This window comes from Saccostrea echinata, unplaced genomic scaffold (genome assembly GCF_033153115.1).
Source record: "Saccostrea echinata isolate AGI-Se365-2 ecotype Australia unplaced genomic scaffold, CSIRO_AGI_Sech_v1 ptg000028l, whole genome shotgun sequence".
Taxonomy (NCBI): Eukaryota; Metazoa; Mollusca; class Bivalvia; order Ostreida; family Ostreidae; genus Saccostrea; species Saccostrea echinata.
In genome coordinates, this window is record NW_026889777.1 from 6,716,159 (window position 1) to 6,734,290 (window position 18,132).

The 18,132-nt window shown below is 30.5% G+C and overlaps 2 protein-coding genes across 2 annotated transcripts; both read left to right on the top strand.

The window, feature by feature from the left end:
* The first annotated feature begins 2,766 nt into the window (after positions 1-2,766).
* On the top strand, positions 2,767-8,398 carry LOC133193955 (receptor-type tyrosine-protein phosphatase T-like). The gene is made up of 8 exons (XM_061329866.1): positions 2,767-2,934; positions 4,207-4,294; positions 5,470-5,540; positions 5,892-5,928; positions 6,201-6,298; positions 6,422-6,550; positions 6,744-6,895; positions 8,233-8,398. Exons 1-8 carry the CDS (start codon positions 2,767-2,769, stop codon positions 8,396-8,398), a joined length of 909 nt encoding a protein of 302 aa, XP_061185850.1.
* A 192-nt stretch (positions 8,399-8,590) lies between these two features.
* LOC133193956 (receptor-type tyrosine-protein phosphatase alpha-like) lies at positions 8,591-17,450 on the top strand. The gene is made up of 8 exons (XM_061329868.1): positions 8,591-8,734; positions 9,084-9,174; positions 9,335-9,405; positions 9,522-9,656; positions 9,740-9,859; positions 9,994-10,145; positions 11,868-12,003; positions 17,337-17,450. Exons 1-8 carry the CDS (start codon positions 8,591-8,593, stop codon positions 17,406-17,408), a joined length of 921 nt encoding a protein of 306 aa, XP_061185852.1. The 3' UTR covers positions 17,409-17,450.
* Positions 17,451-18,132: the final 682 nt, after the last annotated feature.

An 18,132-nucleotide genomic window follows, 5' to 3' on the forward strand; every position in this document is an offset into this window, starting at 1 on the left:
AACCTTGGTAAATGTAATGCACGATGTACACGAAGATAAAGAGGTGCAGATCTATACTGTGATAAAAGACCTCTATTATGAGTTGATCTATCGCTTTTAAGGGGTTGGAATTTACGGCTATTATATTTATCTTTTATAGTGGTGTTTGATTTATAACAAATAATTATCAATAATAAATATGTTAAACAAAACGATTATTGTATACTTTAAAATTCATTACTGAAGATTCCTAAATATACGCGAGGAATGTATAATAGCGTAATTTCGCGAGTTGCGCCTCTCGCGAATTCATCTTTTCGCTATTTTACGTCAACGAGTCAAGTCGCAATAAAAAGTACTCGCGTTAAATAAGGAATCTACGGTGTATAGTTAACTTTAACATCACACTTAATCCTCTATGCAGTTTTTTAAGTCTTTAATGCCTTTGAAGACTAAATACTTAGACAGGGATTAAACACATTCTTCTGATTTGCATTTGTTTTCATTCTGATTGCAACTTAATCGTTTAGTTTGTTTTGACTACATAATTATCGATTTGTCAATATTCCTTGATTAATGAACGAGCATATCTTTAGAATTCGGAAATAAACATACATTTTGTGTTTTTTACATGTAGATATATTCATTTATCTTTTCTGATTTATCTCTTGGTTTTTTTTTCCTATCAATAAGCATGCAGTCCTGGTTTATATGGTCAAAATTGTTCGAATATTTGTCCCGAGAATTGTAAAGATTCCAAGTGTCATCATGTATATGGAACTTGTAAATGCAAGAATGGATGGAAAGGAGAAGACTGTTCTACAGGTTTGCTTTACAAGGAAATACTTTTGATTTTATTCTGGAAATAACATTCGAAAAATGTTGCGATAAAAAGAACTGATATTCTAAAGTTTCTAATGTATTTCATTTTTTTTTTATTTCTTAAATAAATGAAGAATGTTCAAATGGCACTTTTGGAGAAAATTGCCATAAAAACTGCAGTAGCCATTGTCGCAATGACAAAATATGTGACAATGTCAATGGAACATGTCCAGATGGTTGCCAAAGTAACTATAAGGGTGAAACCTGCAATACACTGATTATACGTAAATACTTTCATTTTTTTCTACTTATATAAAAGAACAACTTGATTCTAATACTTTTTCCTATGTTACTCTTAATCTTTTTATATTTTTAGCAGTTAGCATATGATTGTTTCTGTGGTGGCACATTTTTACATAATTTTTGGTTGACACTTAAAAGATGACACTTCGAATAGTATTTTTAAAATACTTTGTTACAGTGTTTGACAACCTTATATAAATATAGTATTATCCCTTTCTCCAGATGAGTGTATTCAGTACGTATCACACCCATTAACCTGTAATTGCTTAGTGTTAAAAAAATCTAAACCTTATATATTATAAATGTTTTGTGACCCCGTAGTAAGTTCATACAGAATTAAACGTTTTCTCTTCAATAGGTTCATCTAAAGAAAATATTTGCAAATGTATATATTACTTTGGTACTATGTTTGATAATCTTATATAAATACATTATTATCTTTTTCTTCTGGTGAGATTATTTAGTACTCATCACACTCATCAACTTGTGATTACTTAATGTTCAAATCAAAACCTTATTCATAAAAGTATTCAACTCACAGTGCTCAAAAATTGTTGTTGTTGTTTTCATTTTTATACAATAAAATTTCTTTGGTGCGTCTGGCTGTCCTTCTAAACATCTCTCCCATAGCTAGTTTTGATTAGATTTCAATCAACTTTGTACAAAAGTAGAAAACAATTCCTTATCTGATGTCGATATGCAATTTTGCTTTTATAACTACAATAATAGTATTATGTTTTTAAACTCTCCTGCATATATTTGTTATGATTCTGTAAGACTTGGTATGTGGATTAAAACAATACCAATGATTCAATTTATAATTCATAACTTTAAAAAAAGGGATTATGTTAAAATCATTCAAAAATTTATTCTTCCTATATCAATGATGAAAACAAACATTTTAGTACTTCCTTAATATTTCTGATTAAATGATTCTCATTAGTTTAATGTATTATTTCGAAGCTTCATGTGCCAATTTATATTCTATATCTTTAAGAAAAAATTAGTCAAATGTCATTATTGAAAATGATAACTTTTAACTACACAAATGAATTATTATTATAGAACCAACAAAAGGAAAACCAGAAAATGATATTCTACCTATAATCCTCGGTGTGGTTGTTGCTGTTCTTATTCTGATAATCATCTCAGTTGTGATTATGTCCAAACGGTAAATATTTTACAATTTATTGTTTCAATGACTTCTGGATATTTAATACCTTTATGCATTTCATCGACACTTGTTACAAAGTTTTTCTAAAAATGCAGAGTAAACGTTTGTGTATACCTTTTAGAATTTTATAGAACAAACTCCATCATGTACTTCATTGCTTTATTCTGCAGAAAATCTAGACGTCGCAAATATAAACATTACATTGGGCATTCTAAGCTCATCACTTCCATGACTGAGTTAAAAGGTAAGTGGTTAGATTAATTTTCTTATTTCAATCTTTGCCTAGTCCGGAACGACAATAACTCAAATACGTTTCAAGATGTGGAACTAAAAACTGAAATATAGATTGCTTAATTTTGATAATTTAATGCTTGTGAAAGTTCCAAATACTACCAAAAATTATACTGTAATCTTAGAAGCACCTATAACAGAGTCTAGAAAATAGATAACTGGAATTATAATCATATAAAATATTTGATATACTTTTGATGCAAACAGAACATAAAGAAATCCATTCGTACGAAAATGATGCTGCTCAGTTACATGGAGAGGCAGAAACGAGGAACTCAAAGGAGAGAATTTCTATAAAGGAGCTTCTGAAGACCAAAATAGAAATATGTGAGGATAATGGTTCAAGTTTCAAAGCAGAGTACGAGGTATGAGGCTACGAACAACCTAGATGAACTATAAATACATGTATGTACAAAAGACAATCTATAGCTGCATAAACTGTGGCTATCTGAGCCAAATACTTCACCGATGACGTAACATTTAAGTTGTGTATGCTTCAAAATTCATGTCGTGCTTACCTTAATCTCAATGTATCTACAATGTGCTTACCTAAATCTGCTGTGCCCTTAATATTAGACTTGATACCGTCACGGTAGCTCAGTCGGTAGAACGCTCGCTCCGTGACCGGAATGTCTTGTGCTCGAATCACTGCCGCGACTGACCTTAGTCGATAAAAAATTAGGTAGCAACTGTTCCTTCTCCAGGCATTCGGCACCGTGAAGAGAAAGCTGTGGGTATTTAAGATAAGACCTTAAAACCCGTGGGCCCGTGTAATGTTTGGCGTTGGCACGATAAAGAACTCTCACTGCTCAATGGCCTTGAGTGCCGAGTAAAAGTCTAAATTTGAAGCCCTTCACCGGTATATGGTGACGTCTCTATATGAGTGAAAAATCCCGAACGGGACATAAAACAACATTCAATCAATCAATCAATCAATATAATTAGATTTGCTAATAGAAAATTTAAAATTAAAAATGAAGTATTTCTCATACATGTACGGAAACAAATGATCATGAAATTTAAAATAGTACTTTTATAACTCACTTCATGCCTTTATAGGATCAGTTACATAATACATTAGGAAATATAAAATTCAACCACGACGAACATAATACTGGAATTGAAATTCATATTTTATCCATAGTGGTAACAGGTTGATTTATTTTTTGTTATATACGATAGCATTTTGTAGTTTTTTTCCAACTTTTTCTTCAAAAGTATATCAGGCACATGGAAATCTGATATTTTATTAGTGATATATTTATTTTCCCTAACAAAAATTTACTATAGTTAACTATAGTTTACTATAGTTAACTATAGTGAAAACTTTGATACTTTGATTTACTATGAATCTCTGGAACATTTTTTGAGATTTCAAAGCTTAAAATCTCTAAAATTCGAAAACAGTAATGTAAAACTTGGAAATAATCTGTGAATATACAAATAATATTTCAATTTAATATTTAAAAAAAATGTGCATGTATGAATTGAAGAACAAAAAATATAACGATCTGAAATCCATAGAAAAAATATTTTGATTTACTATAGTGAAAAAACTTTGATACTTTAGTTAATTATAGTAAACTATAGTTAACTATAGTTCTTTTGTGTTAGGGTTATCCTAATTTATTTTTCAGCAAATTCCAAATGGTGAATTACATTCATGTGATGCTGGAAAAAGGGATGAAAACAAAACTAAAAACAGATACAAAACAACATTTCCGTGTAAGCACCCTTTAAAGATATGTAAATGGGAATTGAAAGAAATAGAAATGTTACAAAAGTGCATTCTTTAATGAACGCGAATTCAACTATATTGTTGAAGCTTAAAGTCTTAAAAGTATTCAGTATTTACTATACTACGAAAAAAAATTGCTAGGAATGGAATTTCAGCTGATATAAAGTAAAGCAAATCAAATCCAATTCAACTATTCTGGGAAATGCATCAGCGTTTGTATATCATAATTTTTTCACAGGTATGTTAAGGCAGCAGCCAGGTTATTATTCGGCAATTACACACTTTTTTGTAAAATGTTATATTGATAAATCAGAAAAATCAATGATAAAACATTTACTATTATTATCCATTGTAAAGACGTCAATGAGTCTTAGACTAAAAGCTGTACTCCACTATGACGTCATTATGTGACGTCTATAAATGAAAATATGCTTGGTAAAAGTGAAAGGTTCAGCACTACCCCGGGAATAATTCATTCAAATTGTTAACTTTGTAATAATGAGGAAGAAAAAAAAGAAATACATCTCTGCAAAATGTTCGATCAATTTTAATCAATTTATGTTCACCACACGATTTTAGCAGTACTTTCGAAGTGCTATAGAATCCAAGCTCTCGATAATAACAAAAACTATGTTTCAAGGTATGTGGTGTAGTGTAAAACTTTGCATCTTTGTTGTTAAGAATGACAGGGAAAAGGCTAATCGCGATTTCAACACACTGCCAGCCTTCGTTATAAGAAACAATTGATGAAAATATATCTGCATACCTGATTCTCAATCTTTAATTCCTGATGAATCGCATGTGATAATCACTGAATATGGTATTTGGCTCTCATTTCATCTATTTGTTTACATGAATTCTATTTCGGTTCATTTTCATTTGGCAAGTATCCGATCAACACTTATGACCTCATGGGTAAGGCATTTAGCCCTCGTGACAAATACTTCGATATTAATAACATCTAAGAATGACAAGATTTAGTTCATGTTTTGCATGTTCCTATTTATTTCTAGGACTAAAAATGAATCCTTAATTATAAATATTTAGAAATCGTTTTCTCTTAAGTTCACGTCATATAGCTTATTATGATGTCTGTAGAATATCTGGGTTTAGCTTTAACATACCCGCGCTGTTTTTCTATTCTTTGTCTTTTTCGTAACAGACGACCATTCCAGAGTTAAGCTTCGAATGGCAAACCAGAGATCTGATTACATAAACGCCAACTATATTAAGGTTTTTTGTTTTTTTTAATATTTTACTTTCCTTGATATTCAAAGAAAAATATTTTAACTTAAATGTAAAATATGTTAACTATTAAATGAAAAATATATTAATGTTGGATAAGTATTATAATTAATTTACAATATATACATGTAATTTTTTGTATCTAATCAAAGGTAAAATTTCTTAAACAGTCACCTTGCATGAAGATGATACTTTATGTTTAAAAATGTATGCTTTTATATGTTAGTTTCATGTTTACAAACATCATAGGGAGTTTCAAGATTTTTCTAAGCTAAGTCACAATTTCAAATAATACTTTGTTGACCTGTTAATTGTGTTTTAAATTATATTTTATCAAAGGACATATCAGGGGAGCAGAGATACATAGCTACTCAAGGTATTAGTCGTTTATTTACTGTAATGGTAAACAATTGGAATCTAAATATAGTCAAATATTTCCCTAATGTAATCTGTGAAATTGTTTCTTCTGTCCTTCTTAACCAGTTTTCAAAATAATATCTTAATTAATCGTTATATTGAAAAAGGCATTAGTATATTCTACATTTTCAACTTCTTGGATACAATTTTAATTGCGTTTCTCATATATAATGATTAAGGGTAAAATACACAATATTTACCATTTTGTCATATGAAGGTGTATTTCATTAGGTCCAAAAAAGGGAACAGTGCCTGATTTTTGGACAATGATTTGGCAGGAATCAGTCAAAATTATTGTATGTCTGACCAATCTGAAAGAAGGAAAGCAGGTAAGTGGATGTGAAATTATTATGCACTTAAACAAATACGAAGAAATCTCTTTTCTTTACAACTGAGGTTTGCTTGATTTACCTTTTGAAAATGTTTGTTTACAAGCATTTTTTTTTCTTTAGGGAAAGTGTGCACAATACTGGCCAAATTGCAATGATAAAATCCAAAGTGGAAATTTTGCTATTCGGAACCAAGAGGAAAAGGCGTACTCAAACTACATTAAAAGACATCTGAGATTACAAGATACGATTGTAAGATGAAAGGGGCAGAAACAAGAACTTCAGAGTTTGCTAAATTAAAATATCATTTTCTCATATCAACCTATCTAAAATCTTTTTTAATTAGGTGCATCAAATTCTCTCTCTCTCTCTCTCTCTCTCTCTCTCTCTCTCTCTCTCTCTCTCTCTCTCTCTCTCTCTCCATCCAGATCTTCATCTTATCTAGGGTAAAGAGGAACAAGATGTATTGATGTTTCATTACACCCAATGGCCAGACCACGGGGTCCCTGAAGCTATAAATCTTGTCGTGTTCCACCGGCATGTTATGCGAGCTTTTCCAAAGTCTTCAGATAAAGATAAAATGGTGGTCCACTGCAGGTAAGAAAAATCTGAATAACGAGGGTTGCACATGAATTATTCCTCGAATTTGACATAACTTGCTATGAGTTGTAAATAAGAGTTTTTGGATCATGTTCAACATTTGTATCGGACTGGCCACAGAGTATAGTTAGTTTAAGATCTGGACATGAAAAATCATTTCTGAGATATATGACTTTCGAAACTTTTTGCGAAATTGATGTCTTTCTTAAAGCCTTTTTGTAAAAAAAATAGAAAAAAAGATAAATGTATACAACTGTTTACATGTGATTAATGAAATATAAATATAAGGAGTAATCGGGCTCAAAAGACAATTATAAACATTACAAATAGCGAGGAGAGCAAACACAGAGCTCTTAAACTATTTGAGATGGGATCAGGTGCCAAAGAGAAGTAAGCATCTTCTGTAAACCGGTAATATCCGCCATGTGCTCAATGTCATGAATGGGTAATTGGAGAAATCCGTAGTCAATTCAGTTTGAAATAATGGCCTATAAAAGACTTCAATCAACACTCGACATAAGAACATATTGTATTTGAAAGAAGGGTCCTTGTATCCACCATTGGATTTGCGAAATGATTACTTAGAACGAGATTTTAGATTCCCGTATATTCAACTTGTTTGTCTGTATCTTGACTCGTTTCAAAAACTATTCGTTCACATAACATGCTCTTGGATATCGAATCAACAGTTAGACACAAAGCACATTAGCAGGTGATATAGTTTGTTGCTATATAAACAAGAAAAATTGATGCCAGAAAAGTTAAGTCATCCATTTTTCATAAAATTTATTTTTTGGTTTACCATAAATATTTTTCTCTAGTAAAATATCTAAAAATGAAACAAATATGTCAGACTCTTTAATGTCTTTTATTTCGAGTTCAAAGGGAGATATAAAATCAATGTAGGAATGAAAATGAATGTTGTTAATTGATGACACGTCGTCCATATATCTAAATGTCCAAATCAAAGGCCAAAGTCAGAGATTTCTTCTTTTCATGCAAAAGTTTTTGAATAAATTCTGCTTCATCAGATTACAAAAAAAAAACAGGCTAATAACGGAGCATAGCAAGTACAAATGGATATTCCAAAAGATTGTTATAAAACCTAATTTTCAGAGACTGCATAGATGCTGTCAATGAAAAAAATCAAGTAATATCAACTTAATTGTTCTTGTATGTTGAATTAGGATGTTTTTAACAAGTATGTCGATGACTAATTACACAGTAGGAAAATCTGCAACGACCTTTTTTTTTTTTTTTTTTTTTTTTTTTTTTTTTTTTTTTTTGAAAAGAAATGATTTTGATATTAAAAAGCCTGATAATATTGCTTTTAGTGCTGGCTTGGGTAGAACGGGTACCTTCATAGCTTTGGACGCCCTCTACCGGGACGGTTTGAGTTCAGGACCTGTTAATGTGTCGGAATATGTCTCACAAATGCGTAATGACAGAGTGAACATGGTACAAGGAGAGGCATGTGGATATTATTCTGATAAATTTTAATACTTTTGACATAATAATTCAGAAATATGATGATTAAAACCATAACTATCTTATTCAGAGAGAAAATTCTTTATTCCTTAGTCAAAATATTTTTTGCTTTCCACATATATAATTAAATATATCATACTTTCATTATTGTCCATACAAATCTTATGTACAGTTGAAAACATCTCGTTGTAGGATCAATACAAAATGATTTACACTGCTTTATCTGAATCATTCAGAGGACATCTGCGTCCAGTTACTGCTAAATCATTCCTGTCGCAGTACCAGGCATTAAATAATACATTTGAAGAAAATGGAATCAAGAAAGCGCAAGAGACTGATGATTTTAAGGTTTTTAAGTATTTACTTTAATTATCATAAATCATTATGGCAGATGTATTCATTGTATCATTGTCACGCCAAGTCATATGTATGTGTATAGACTTAAGAAGTTTTTTTGTTTTTGTTTGTTTGTTTTTTTTTTCTTTTTGGGTTACAGTGATAAAGGTTTTGTACATTTTCAATATTACATAACTATGTAATATTGTCTGGGTAAAAATTAAATGCACCACATTAAAGAATTTTTTAAAATGTTGATTTTAAATTAAAGCAACCAGTTTTTAAACGTACGGGTAGTGCGCTTATTGTAAATTGAATAGAAATAGAAAAAGCATCTAATTATTTTTTTTTCTTTCAACAGGAGCTAATTTCACTTAAAACACAATACGATACAAATGAAAAATCAGCGCATAACAATGCAGCATCTAATTTCACACCCGATGTTATGCCAAGTAAGGAAATGATTTCGTCTGTCTTTTTGTTCTATACAATAGCAAGTGTGTAGAAAAACTTAAGGTTTATTATAAATCATATCATATTAATGTCTAAATATTAAATATAATTACCCGCAGTGGTCAAAATTTAATTGCTTTGAAAATAATCTCCATATAGTTGAGAAATATAGATGCTGTGTGCTTTCTGACAACGATAGACCAGTTTACTACAACGCTGTCATTCTGCAGGTTTGCAAATCTGATTTTTTATGTTGTTTCAATTATACAAAGACAAATATTTTTTAGTACAATACATGTATATCACATATAAACTTGAATTCATTATTGTTTTGTTTTCCTTAAAGTCGTTCACGAGACCGGATGGACTCATCAGTGCCCAGTACCCACTTAAGAACCAGTGTGAAGATTTCCTGTATCTTGTGAAAGAAAGCAGAGCTGGCACTGTTATTTTTCTGGGACCTCTTGAAGATTTACCCTCGGTATGACTATAAAGTTTTTGCAAGGATATTTGTGACTGAGTTAATTGCTTTGCAATTATTGATACCTTGTACTTTTATCTTAGACAAAGGTGTGGTTTCCATCAAAGAATGATAGCAAAGTTGTAGGAAAGTTTACAGTAAAAATGACTAAGTGTCACCCCTCAGATGCTATCACCAAAACTAATATCATTATTCAAGGAAAGGTGATATAATATTTATTGACATCTCTCTCTCTCTCTCTCTCTCTCTCTCTCTCTCTCGTTTCTTGTTTTGAAAATATGATTTTTTTCAGAATTGAATATTTAGTAAACAAAATTGTACGTACATATTATTTTAGGGATTCCATGACACCCGTATTTCTGTTTTGGAATGCAACTTCTGGAAAGGTGAAGCTTTAACTGCCGATTGTAGGAAAGTTCTTGATGCAATCAATGAAACAAAACTGGAAGAGAGGACGCACTCGAACAATAGAACACTGGTCCTTTCAAGGTGCATTCGGTTAACCTATCAAATTTGGTCCAAGCATATCCCCGTTTAATAAAATAGGTGTCCTCTATAAGGAAAAAAGAAGTTTCTCTTCCTATGAAAACCCACGTGTTATTCAGGAATTGTAGTCTCCTTTAAATGTGTGTGTGTGTGTGTATATATATATATATATATATATATATATATATATATATATATATATATATATATATATATATATATATATATATATATATATATATATATTAGGGATGGCAATCGAATACAAATTGCCAATCGGACAACCGCGAGACGTTCCGACCGAATAGTCGGGTAATCGTATCAAAAAACTTTTGACATATTCCTCCATTTCAAGCTCTGCTTAACTCACATAAACAAGACTATACAGATGTGGTACTGTAATATTATGCTTATATTTGATCAAAACACTATAAGCTATTTCAATTTTAATGGGCCAAAAATAAATTTAATTAATAAATAAATAAAAATTAAAAAAGAATGTAAAGAAGAAAAAATATATATTCGTGAAATATGCCTAAAGTATCATAAACATTTTTAAAAATCAGAAGAGATGTCACGCAAGTTGTCACCATAATCAAAACTTCAGTTTATCAAAGTCAAGAGACATACATCTCATAGACAATATTTACAATCATACATTTTAATACATATAATGATGATATTAACTTCCAACATGTACAATACATATAATATTTTCAACCATTTATAAATTAGTTAAATACACTGATCTTGTTGCACTCGCTATTTGCAAAAATTTTCCTAGATTACATAATTCTTTTACATTCTATTTGCAAAACACTTGGTCTTCGGGAGTAGTAGCTTTTAATGTAGTTTTGTCTGAATGTATTATAATATGGACATTTTAACACAAAATAGAATTCATCTTCTATGTCACCTGATTGGCAAAGATTACATGTTCTATTATTTCTCAAAGTTTTATTATATCTCCCTTGTTCAATCATTAAGTTATGAGCAGATAATCTTAATCTGGTAATTGGTACTATATTTTAAATGTATTTGGTTTACAGAAGTAAGACTGAAGGGTAAAATTATCAACAAGGTGTTGATAAATGAGACATTTTGGTGGTGATTTACATAAATCTGACATAATGTTTTGGTTATATTCATCACATATTCTCTGCTGTAATATATATATATATATATATATATATATATATATATATATATATATATATATATATATATATATATATATATATATATATATATATATATATATATTGCTTTACCAGCCCTAATAAAAATTTACTATCGTTCATATTATAGCTTACTATAATTAACTATAGTAAAAACTTCGATATTTTGATTTACTATGAAATTTTATTCTGAATTTTTTTTAATAATTTCGAAAATTAAAATCTCGTAAACTGGATAACAGTGAAGTAAAATTTGGAAATAATAAGTGAATATTAAAGTGAAAGTTTCGTTTAATATAAAAAAAAAATGTACATGTATGAACTAGAGACCATGAAATATAACAATCTGAAATACAAAGTAAAATTACTTTGATTTACAATAGTCAAAACTTTGATTTACTATAGTAAAAAAAATTGATATAGAATACTGTAGTTACATGTAACTATAGTATTTTTTGATAGGGAACAACGCACATATCTACTGAATAGTTTTATAGATGGATTGTAACGATATCCTTGTTAAATATAAATTAAATTTACATTGTAGTGACGGGGCCCAGCGTTGTGGTCCATTCTGTGTCGCTTACAATGCAATAGAGCAACTTATTCTCGACAAGGAAGTTGATATCTTTACAGCTGCACGTCTGATACAAATTCGTAGACCAGAATTTATCTCCACTTTCGTAAGTAACTGTTGATTAATAATCTTATGATAAAATTTTCTTCTTTATTCTTATAATTCTTATTATTATTTATTTTTATGTCAACTGAGTCACTCAAATGGCCTATTATCATCATTTTTGTCCTTCTTCGTTCGTTGTGCGGGTTTGCGTCGTGCGTTGGTCGTAAACTTTTGAATATTTTCAGCATCTTCTCTGGAAGTGCTTTACTAGCTTCAACCAAGTTTGACTTAAAGCATTCATAAAGTGAAATTCAAATTGTGAATTTGATCCCCCCCCCCGCCTTCTGCCCTCCCCCCCCCCTTTTAGGGAAGGGGTTAAAATCAAAAATATATTGTCATTTTCAAACATATTTTTCCTTTACTCCTCGAAATCAAACAGTCTTTTATTGTAAATTTAATTGACTGATGTCGTTTGCTTTCATTTTACTGATATATATATATTGGAATATCATGCTCAATTCATCTATCTCTGGGCTACATAAAACGATAGGGGCTAGAAATACGTCGTAGTTTTGTCTCCCAGTTGATTTGATACGCAAGAGCATGCTGTGAACAATTTCTATATTATAATTTTGTAATATATTATTTACTTATTATAGGAGGCATTGAAACCAATCCAGGTTCTAAATTGAACTCCAATATAAGAATTATACATAACAATGTTTGTAGCCTTCTCCCTAAAATTGACTTTATATATAATGAGTTATGTGATTATGATATTGTTGCCATTACTGAAAGCCATTTAGATCATTCTGTTACTGATAATGATATTGAACTTGATGGATTTCAGGCACCTGTTAGACTTGACCGTAACAGGCACGGTGGTGGTGTCATGCTTTATGTAAAAAATAACCTTAGTTTTAAGAAACGTGATGATATATTTACCTCCAATATTGAAATTATATGGGTTGAGATTGAAAATGGCAATCATAAATTTTTAGTTGGTGTTATATATAGACAACCAAGTGCAAAAGCAGATTTTGTGAATCAGCTTGCACTATCCATAGAAAGTGCTTTGAATATTGAATTACCAATATTTTTATCAGGCGATTTTAACTTTGATATGTTAGCTGATGGTAACAATGCATTTAAACACATGTTGAAAAATTTTTCTTTGTCAAATGTCGTTACAAAACCAACAAATTTCTCAACATCAAAAGGTACATGTATTGATCTTATTATCACCAATGCTGTTGAAAGAATAGAAACTGTAAATGTCTTAACACCTTTTTGTAGCACACATAGTCCAGTTGGTGTTGATCTGCATTTTAAAACTTTCAAGCAACATTCATATAAAAGATACATAAGAAATTATGCAAATGCTAACTACCCACAACTATGCACAGATTTGTCAAATGTTGATTGGGACAGGGAGGTATTTAATACTCACAATATTAATGACATATATGACAACTTTATGAAAGTATATAACTATTATGTTGACAAAAATATACCCAAAAAAGTAGTGACCATTCGACCTTCAGATAAACCATTTATGACAAGTAAGATGCGACAAAGAAATAGAGTACGTTACAAGGCTAGATTAAATAATAACGAATACCAGTGGAGTAAATACCGTCATTTAAGAAATGAAGTAATAAGTATGGTACGTAAATCAAAACAAGCCTATAAAGAAAAAATTACTTCGCAAATATTAGATAGAACAGTTCCACCTGGGAAATGGTGGCGAATTGTAAAGTCTATCACTAAATTCTCTAAAAAAAAAAAAATACTAAACCCTCACCAATAAAATCCAATGGTAGAATTTTTATACACCCTATTGATAAAGCTAATATACTCAATAAACCCTTTTGCAGAAATATCACATATTGATGTTAGCACAGAACCCCAATTACCTCCACAAGGGCCAGGTCCACCATATTCAATAAACACAATTCACATGACACCCAAAGATGTGGAGGATCAATTAAAAAATATCAACCCATTTAAACCCCCTGGACCTGATGAAATTTCTCCACATATACTAAAAAATATAATTCCTTCAATTACTGCACCCTTAGCAAAATTGTTTAATGCATCATTAACCAATAAACAGCTTCCTCATATATGGAAACTCTCAAATATTACACCAGTCTATAAAAATAAAGGGAGTCCTGAAGAGCCAGGAAACTACAGACCAATTGCTTTACCAAGCATTCTTATTAAGCAAGATTATGGAAAAAATTATATTTAAATATCTTTACAACTATATGCTAGAGCATAATCTTCTATCTAAAAATCAGTCTGGACTCCAACCTGGAGACTCCACTGTAAATCAACTTCTAGAGATATACAATACTATTATAAGCAGTTTAGACCAAGGTAAAGATGTAAGATTTGTCTTCAGTGATATATCAAAGGCATTTGACAGGGTCTGGCATAAGGGATTATTATACAAGCTTAAGCGAAATGATATTGCAGGAAATTTATTGGACTGGATTGAAAATTATCTTACTGATTGTGAACAAAAAGTTTTATTAGAAGGGTACTCCCCAGTTAGAGAAAGTATAAATGCAGGTGTTCCACAAGGCTCTGTATTAGGACCATTTCTCTTCTTGGTATATATCAATGACATAACTGTAAATTTAGAAAATCAAATTAGGTTATTTGCAGATGATACTCCTTTGTTTGTTATTGTAGACTCTGATACACTAGCCCCTACCCTCTCTTTAACAGATGACTTGGAAAAAATTAAACAATGGTCCAGACAATGGATGGTAGATTTTAACCGTAATAAAACTGTAAATGTTAATTTTACACGGTCAAATAAATCACACCCACAAATTTCATTTGGTTACACACATAACTACATAGAACAGAAACAAAGTCATTGTCACCTTGGACTTATATTATAATGCAATCCAATGGCGGTTGGTCTGAACATATCTCTAAAATATATGACAACGCATGCCAAGGTTTAAATGTTCTTCGCACACTCAAATATAAGCTAAACAGGGATTCCCTTATTAGAATTTATATTGCATTCATTAGACCTATTTTAGAATATGGCAATGTAGTGTGGGATAATTGTACACAGGAGCAGAGTATTCTATTAGAAAGTGTACAAGTAGAGGCTAAGCGTATCATTACTGGACTAAGGCGCAATTCTTCGAAACAAAATTTATATAAAGAATTAGGATGGGAAACACTGAGTGAACGAAGAACTAAACACAAGCTTACACTTATGTACAAAATACTTAATAATTATACACCTGAATATTTGCATGATATGGTTAAACAGTGTCTACCTGTTTCACACAATTATGCTTTACGCAATAATAATTTGTATCATATACCAATCACTAGAACAGTTGCATATTATAATAGTTTTTTACCATCTACAATTAAGTTATGGAATGATTTGCTAGATAGCACGAAATCTGCAACAAGTGTAGCTAAATTCAAACAAATTATACAAAATAAAAATCTTGATTATAAATTAAAATCAAAATTATACAGTTATGGACAAAGGAAATTAAATACATTCCACTGTCAGTTGAGAAACTTGTCAAGTAATCTTAATGCAGATTTGTTTAATCATAACTTAGTTGGTTAACCTTAATGCTTAAAATGTGGTTATTCTTTTGAAGATTCTGTTCATTTTTTCTTTCAATGCCCATGTTATGATCTTGCCAGGAACTCTTTGATTACATATATGATTGATCATGACATACCAAGAGATATCAATATTGTATTGTCTGGTTATGATTGTCTATCTCTTAAAGAAAATTTGTTACTATTTGATCAAGTTCATAATTTTATAAAAAAAAAAAAAATACTAAAAGATTTTAGTATGTGAAAATGTAATAAGCATTAATATGCAGCATGTAGACTGAAAGAACATATACATATATGGTTCTGAGCCTTTTCCCCTTTTCCCTTTTCCCCACCCTCCTTTTTTTTCTTTCCTTTCATTATTCCACTTTATTTTTCAATTCCCCTCTTTTTTCAATTTTATACATTGTATCCTCCTTAAAAATTAGTTTAAAATACATGTCTTTGTAAAAGTTGTGATATATATTATTGTAACATTTCATGATTTGTACCTTGATCTTTAATGGAGAGAACTAATATAGGCCATTTTTGCCTGCTATTCAATCCATATTCATTGTATATACATCTATGTATATCGTGAATAAAATACTTCTTAAACTAACAATTTCTAGGACGAGACATGCTATTGACAAACAAGTTGATGAAACAAATATTTCAACACTCGTTTGAGGTCATCATTTCGCAAGTTTTATTGTCGATACAATGACTTTGTCATCAAATACAACCTATCATGAAGTCAATTGTTGGCTGACGGTTTTCATATTAATTGTAAGGCTATTATTTAAAAACTGAAAATCCACGGATTTTCCGTTATTTCCCGATCATGACAAGGAGCACACGGCATGTGTGACTGATCGGCAGGGGATGCTCACTCCTCCATGGCACCTGATCCCACCTCTGATGTTTTTTGAGGCCCTTTCTTGCTCTACTCCCGATTTGTACTGTTTTAATGGCTTTGAGCTTGAATACGGTTCGTTATTTCCATATTTCATTGGATCTATGTCCATTTAGATCAAACTTCTTAAAAATATTAAAGCATTAAGACTGTATACTTTTTAAAAAAAATTATGTAAATATATATTTATATCTTATTGCTCAGCGATGCTGTTGCTCTACTTTATTATAAAATCAATACTGTTAGTTGCAATCTTTATCACATAGTCATTCTTTACTCTATCATCGAAGTGTTTTTAAAATTGTAAGGAAAAGCTGGTAGATGTAAAAAAAAAAAAAAAAAAAAAAAAAAAAAAAAAAAAAAAAAAACTTTAATCGTGCAAGTTTAGAAACATATGAGAACAATATCAAGGAATGGGTACTTGCGAAATATAGACAGTTTTGAGTATTCGAAAATATCCGTCCATACAATACCCGTGTCATTTCAGTGATATCTTATCGGGAGACCCGGGTTCGATTTTCGTTTTCCGCTCCGCGTCAATCCTACGACGTAAACATACGTGGTGACCATTCTTTCGCTAAGCACCCAATATTAGAAGTGAAAGTCAAGGGTCTTTTTGGTGAAAACTTAAAATCCGAAGTCCCTTGTCACGGTACGCGATGGCACAAAAAGAACCCTGCTCAATGGCACTGAATAAAAGTCAAAAGTTGAAGCCCTTCACCGGTATAAGTATGGTGACGTCCCTATATGATTGAAAAATTCTCGAATGGGACGTAAAACAACATAAATTAATGAATCAATCAATGATAATTTTCCATTTGATCTAAAAAAAAAAATATAGTAATAGTTTAATCACTAAGAATTTCATTTTCTTTTTTATTTAGGAGGAATATCAATTCTGCCATGAACTCGTAGCGGAATATCTGCAGAGCGATACAGTCTATGCCAACTTTTGATTTTACGTACCAGCACACTTTTAAAGTTTTATATATATATATATTCTAGAAAGTGTAGGTACTGCATTTTAGTTATTTTTTAAATTCTTTCTTTCTGTATTGATATTGAATAGATTAACATTCCTCTACCTATTGAATATTTTTTTATCACGGTTATATTACATTTTTGTAATACTTGTAAATGAAAAGAAACATTCACAGTTAACAGGGAAATTTTTTTTATTAAATTGCTAGCCATGAAATATTCAAATGCTTTACAAATAAATTAAGATAGCATATTTACATATATTTAATTGCATTATTACTCCGGTCTATCTGGTTTGCTTCTTAATACCTTTAATTTGATAATCCCTGTGAATTTGTGATACTTTATTAAAGAAAATAGATGTTTTGCTTTATCGTCTTCTCCTAATTTATGTAGCGCAATTAAAGTAGAAACCTATTCTCTATATATATTAATTGACTGCAAAATGTTTTCTTGTTTACGAATATGTTCAATGTAATAAATAGTGCCAATGGTTTTTGTTACAGAATTACTATGAATATAAACTTGTTCCATGTATAATTTTCGATGAATTTAAAAACTGCACCTAATGTAAAATAAAGTTTCGTTTTCTTCGTGTAAACGTTATAGGGGTTTCGTACAAGTTGTACATCTTTTTGTTTACCCAATGCCCTCTATATTTTTTCATGAAAGAGTTATTCTACATTTAAAACAAATCTT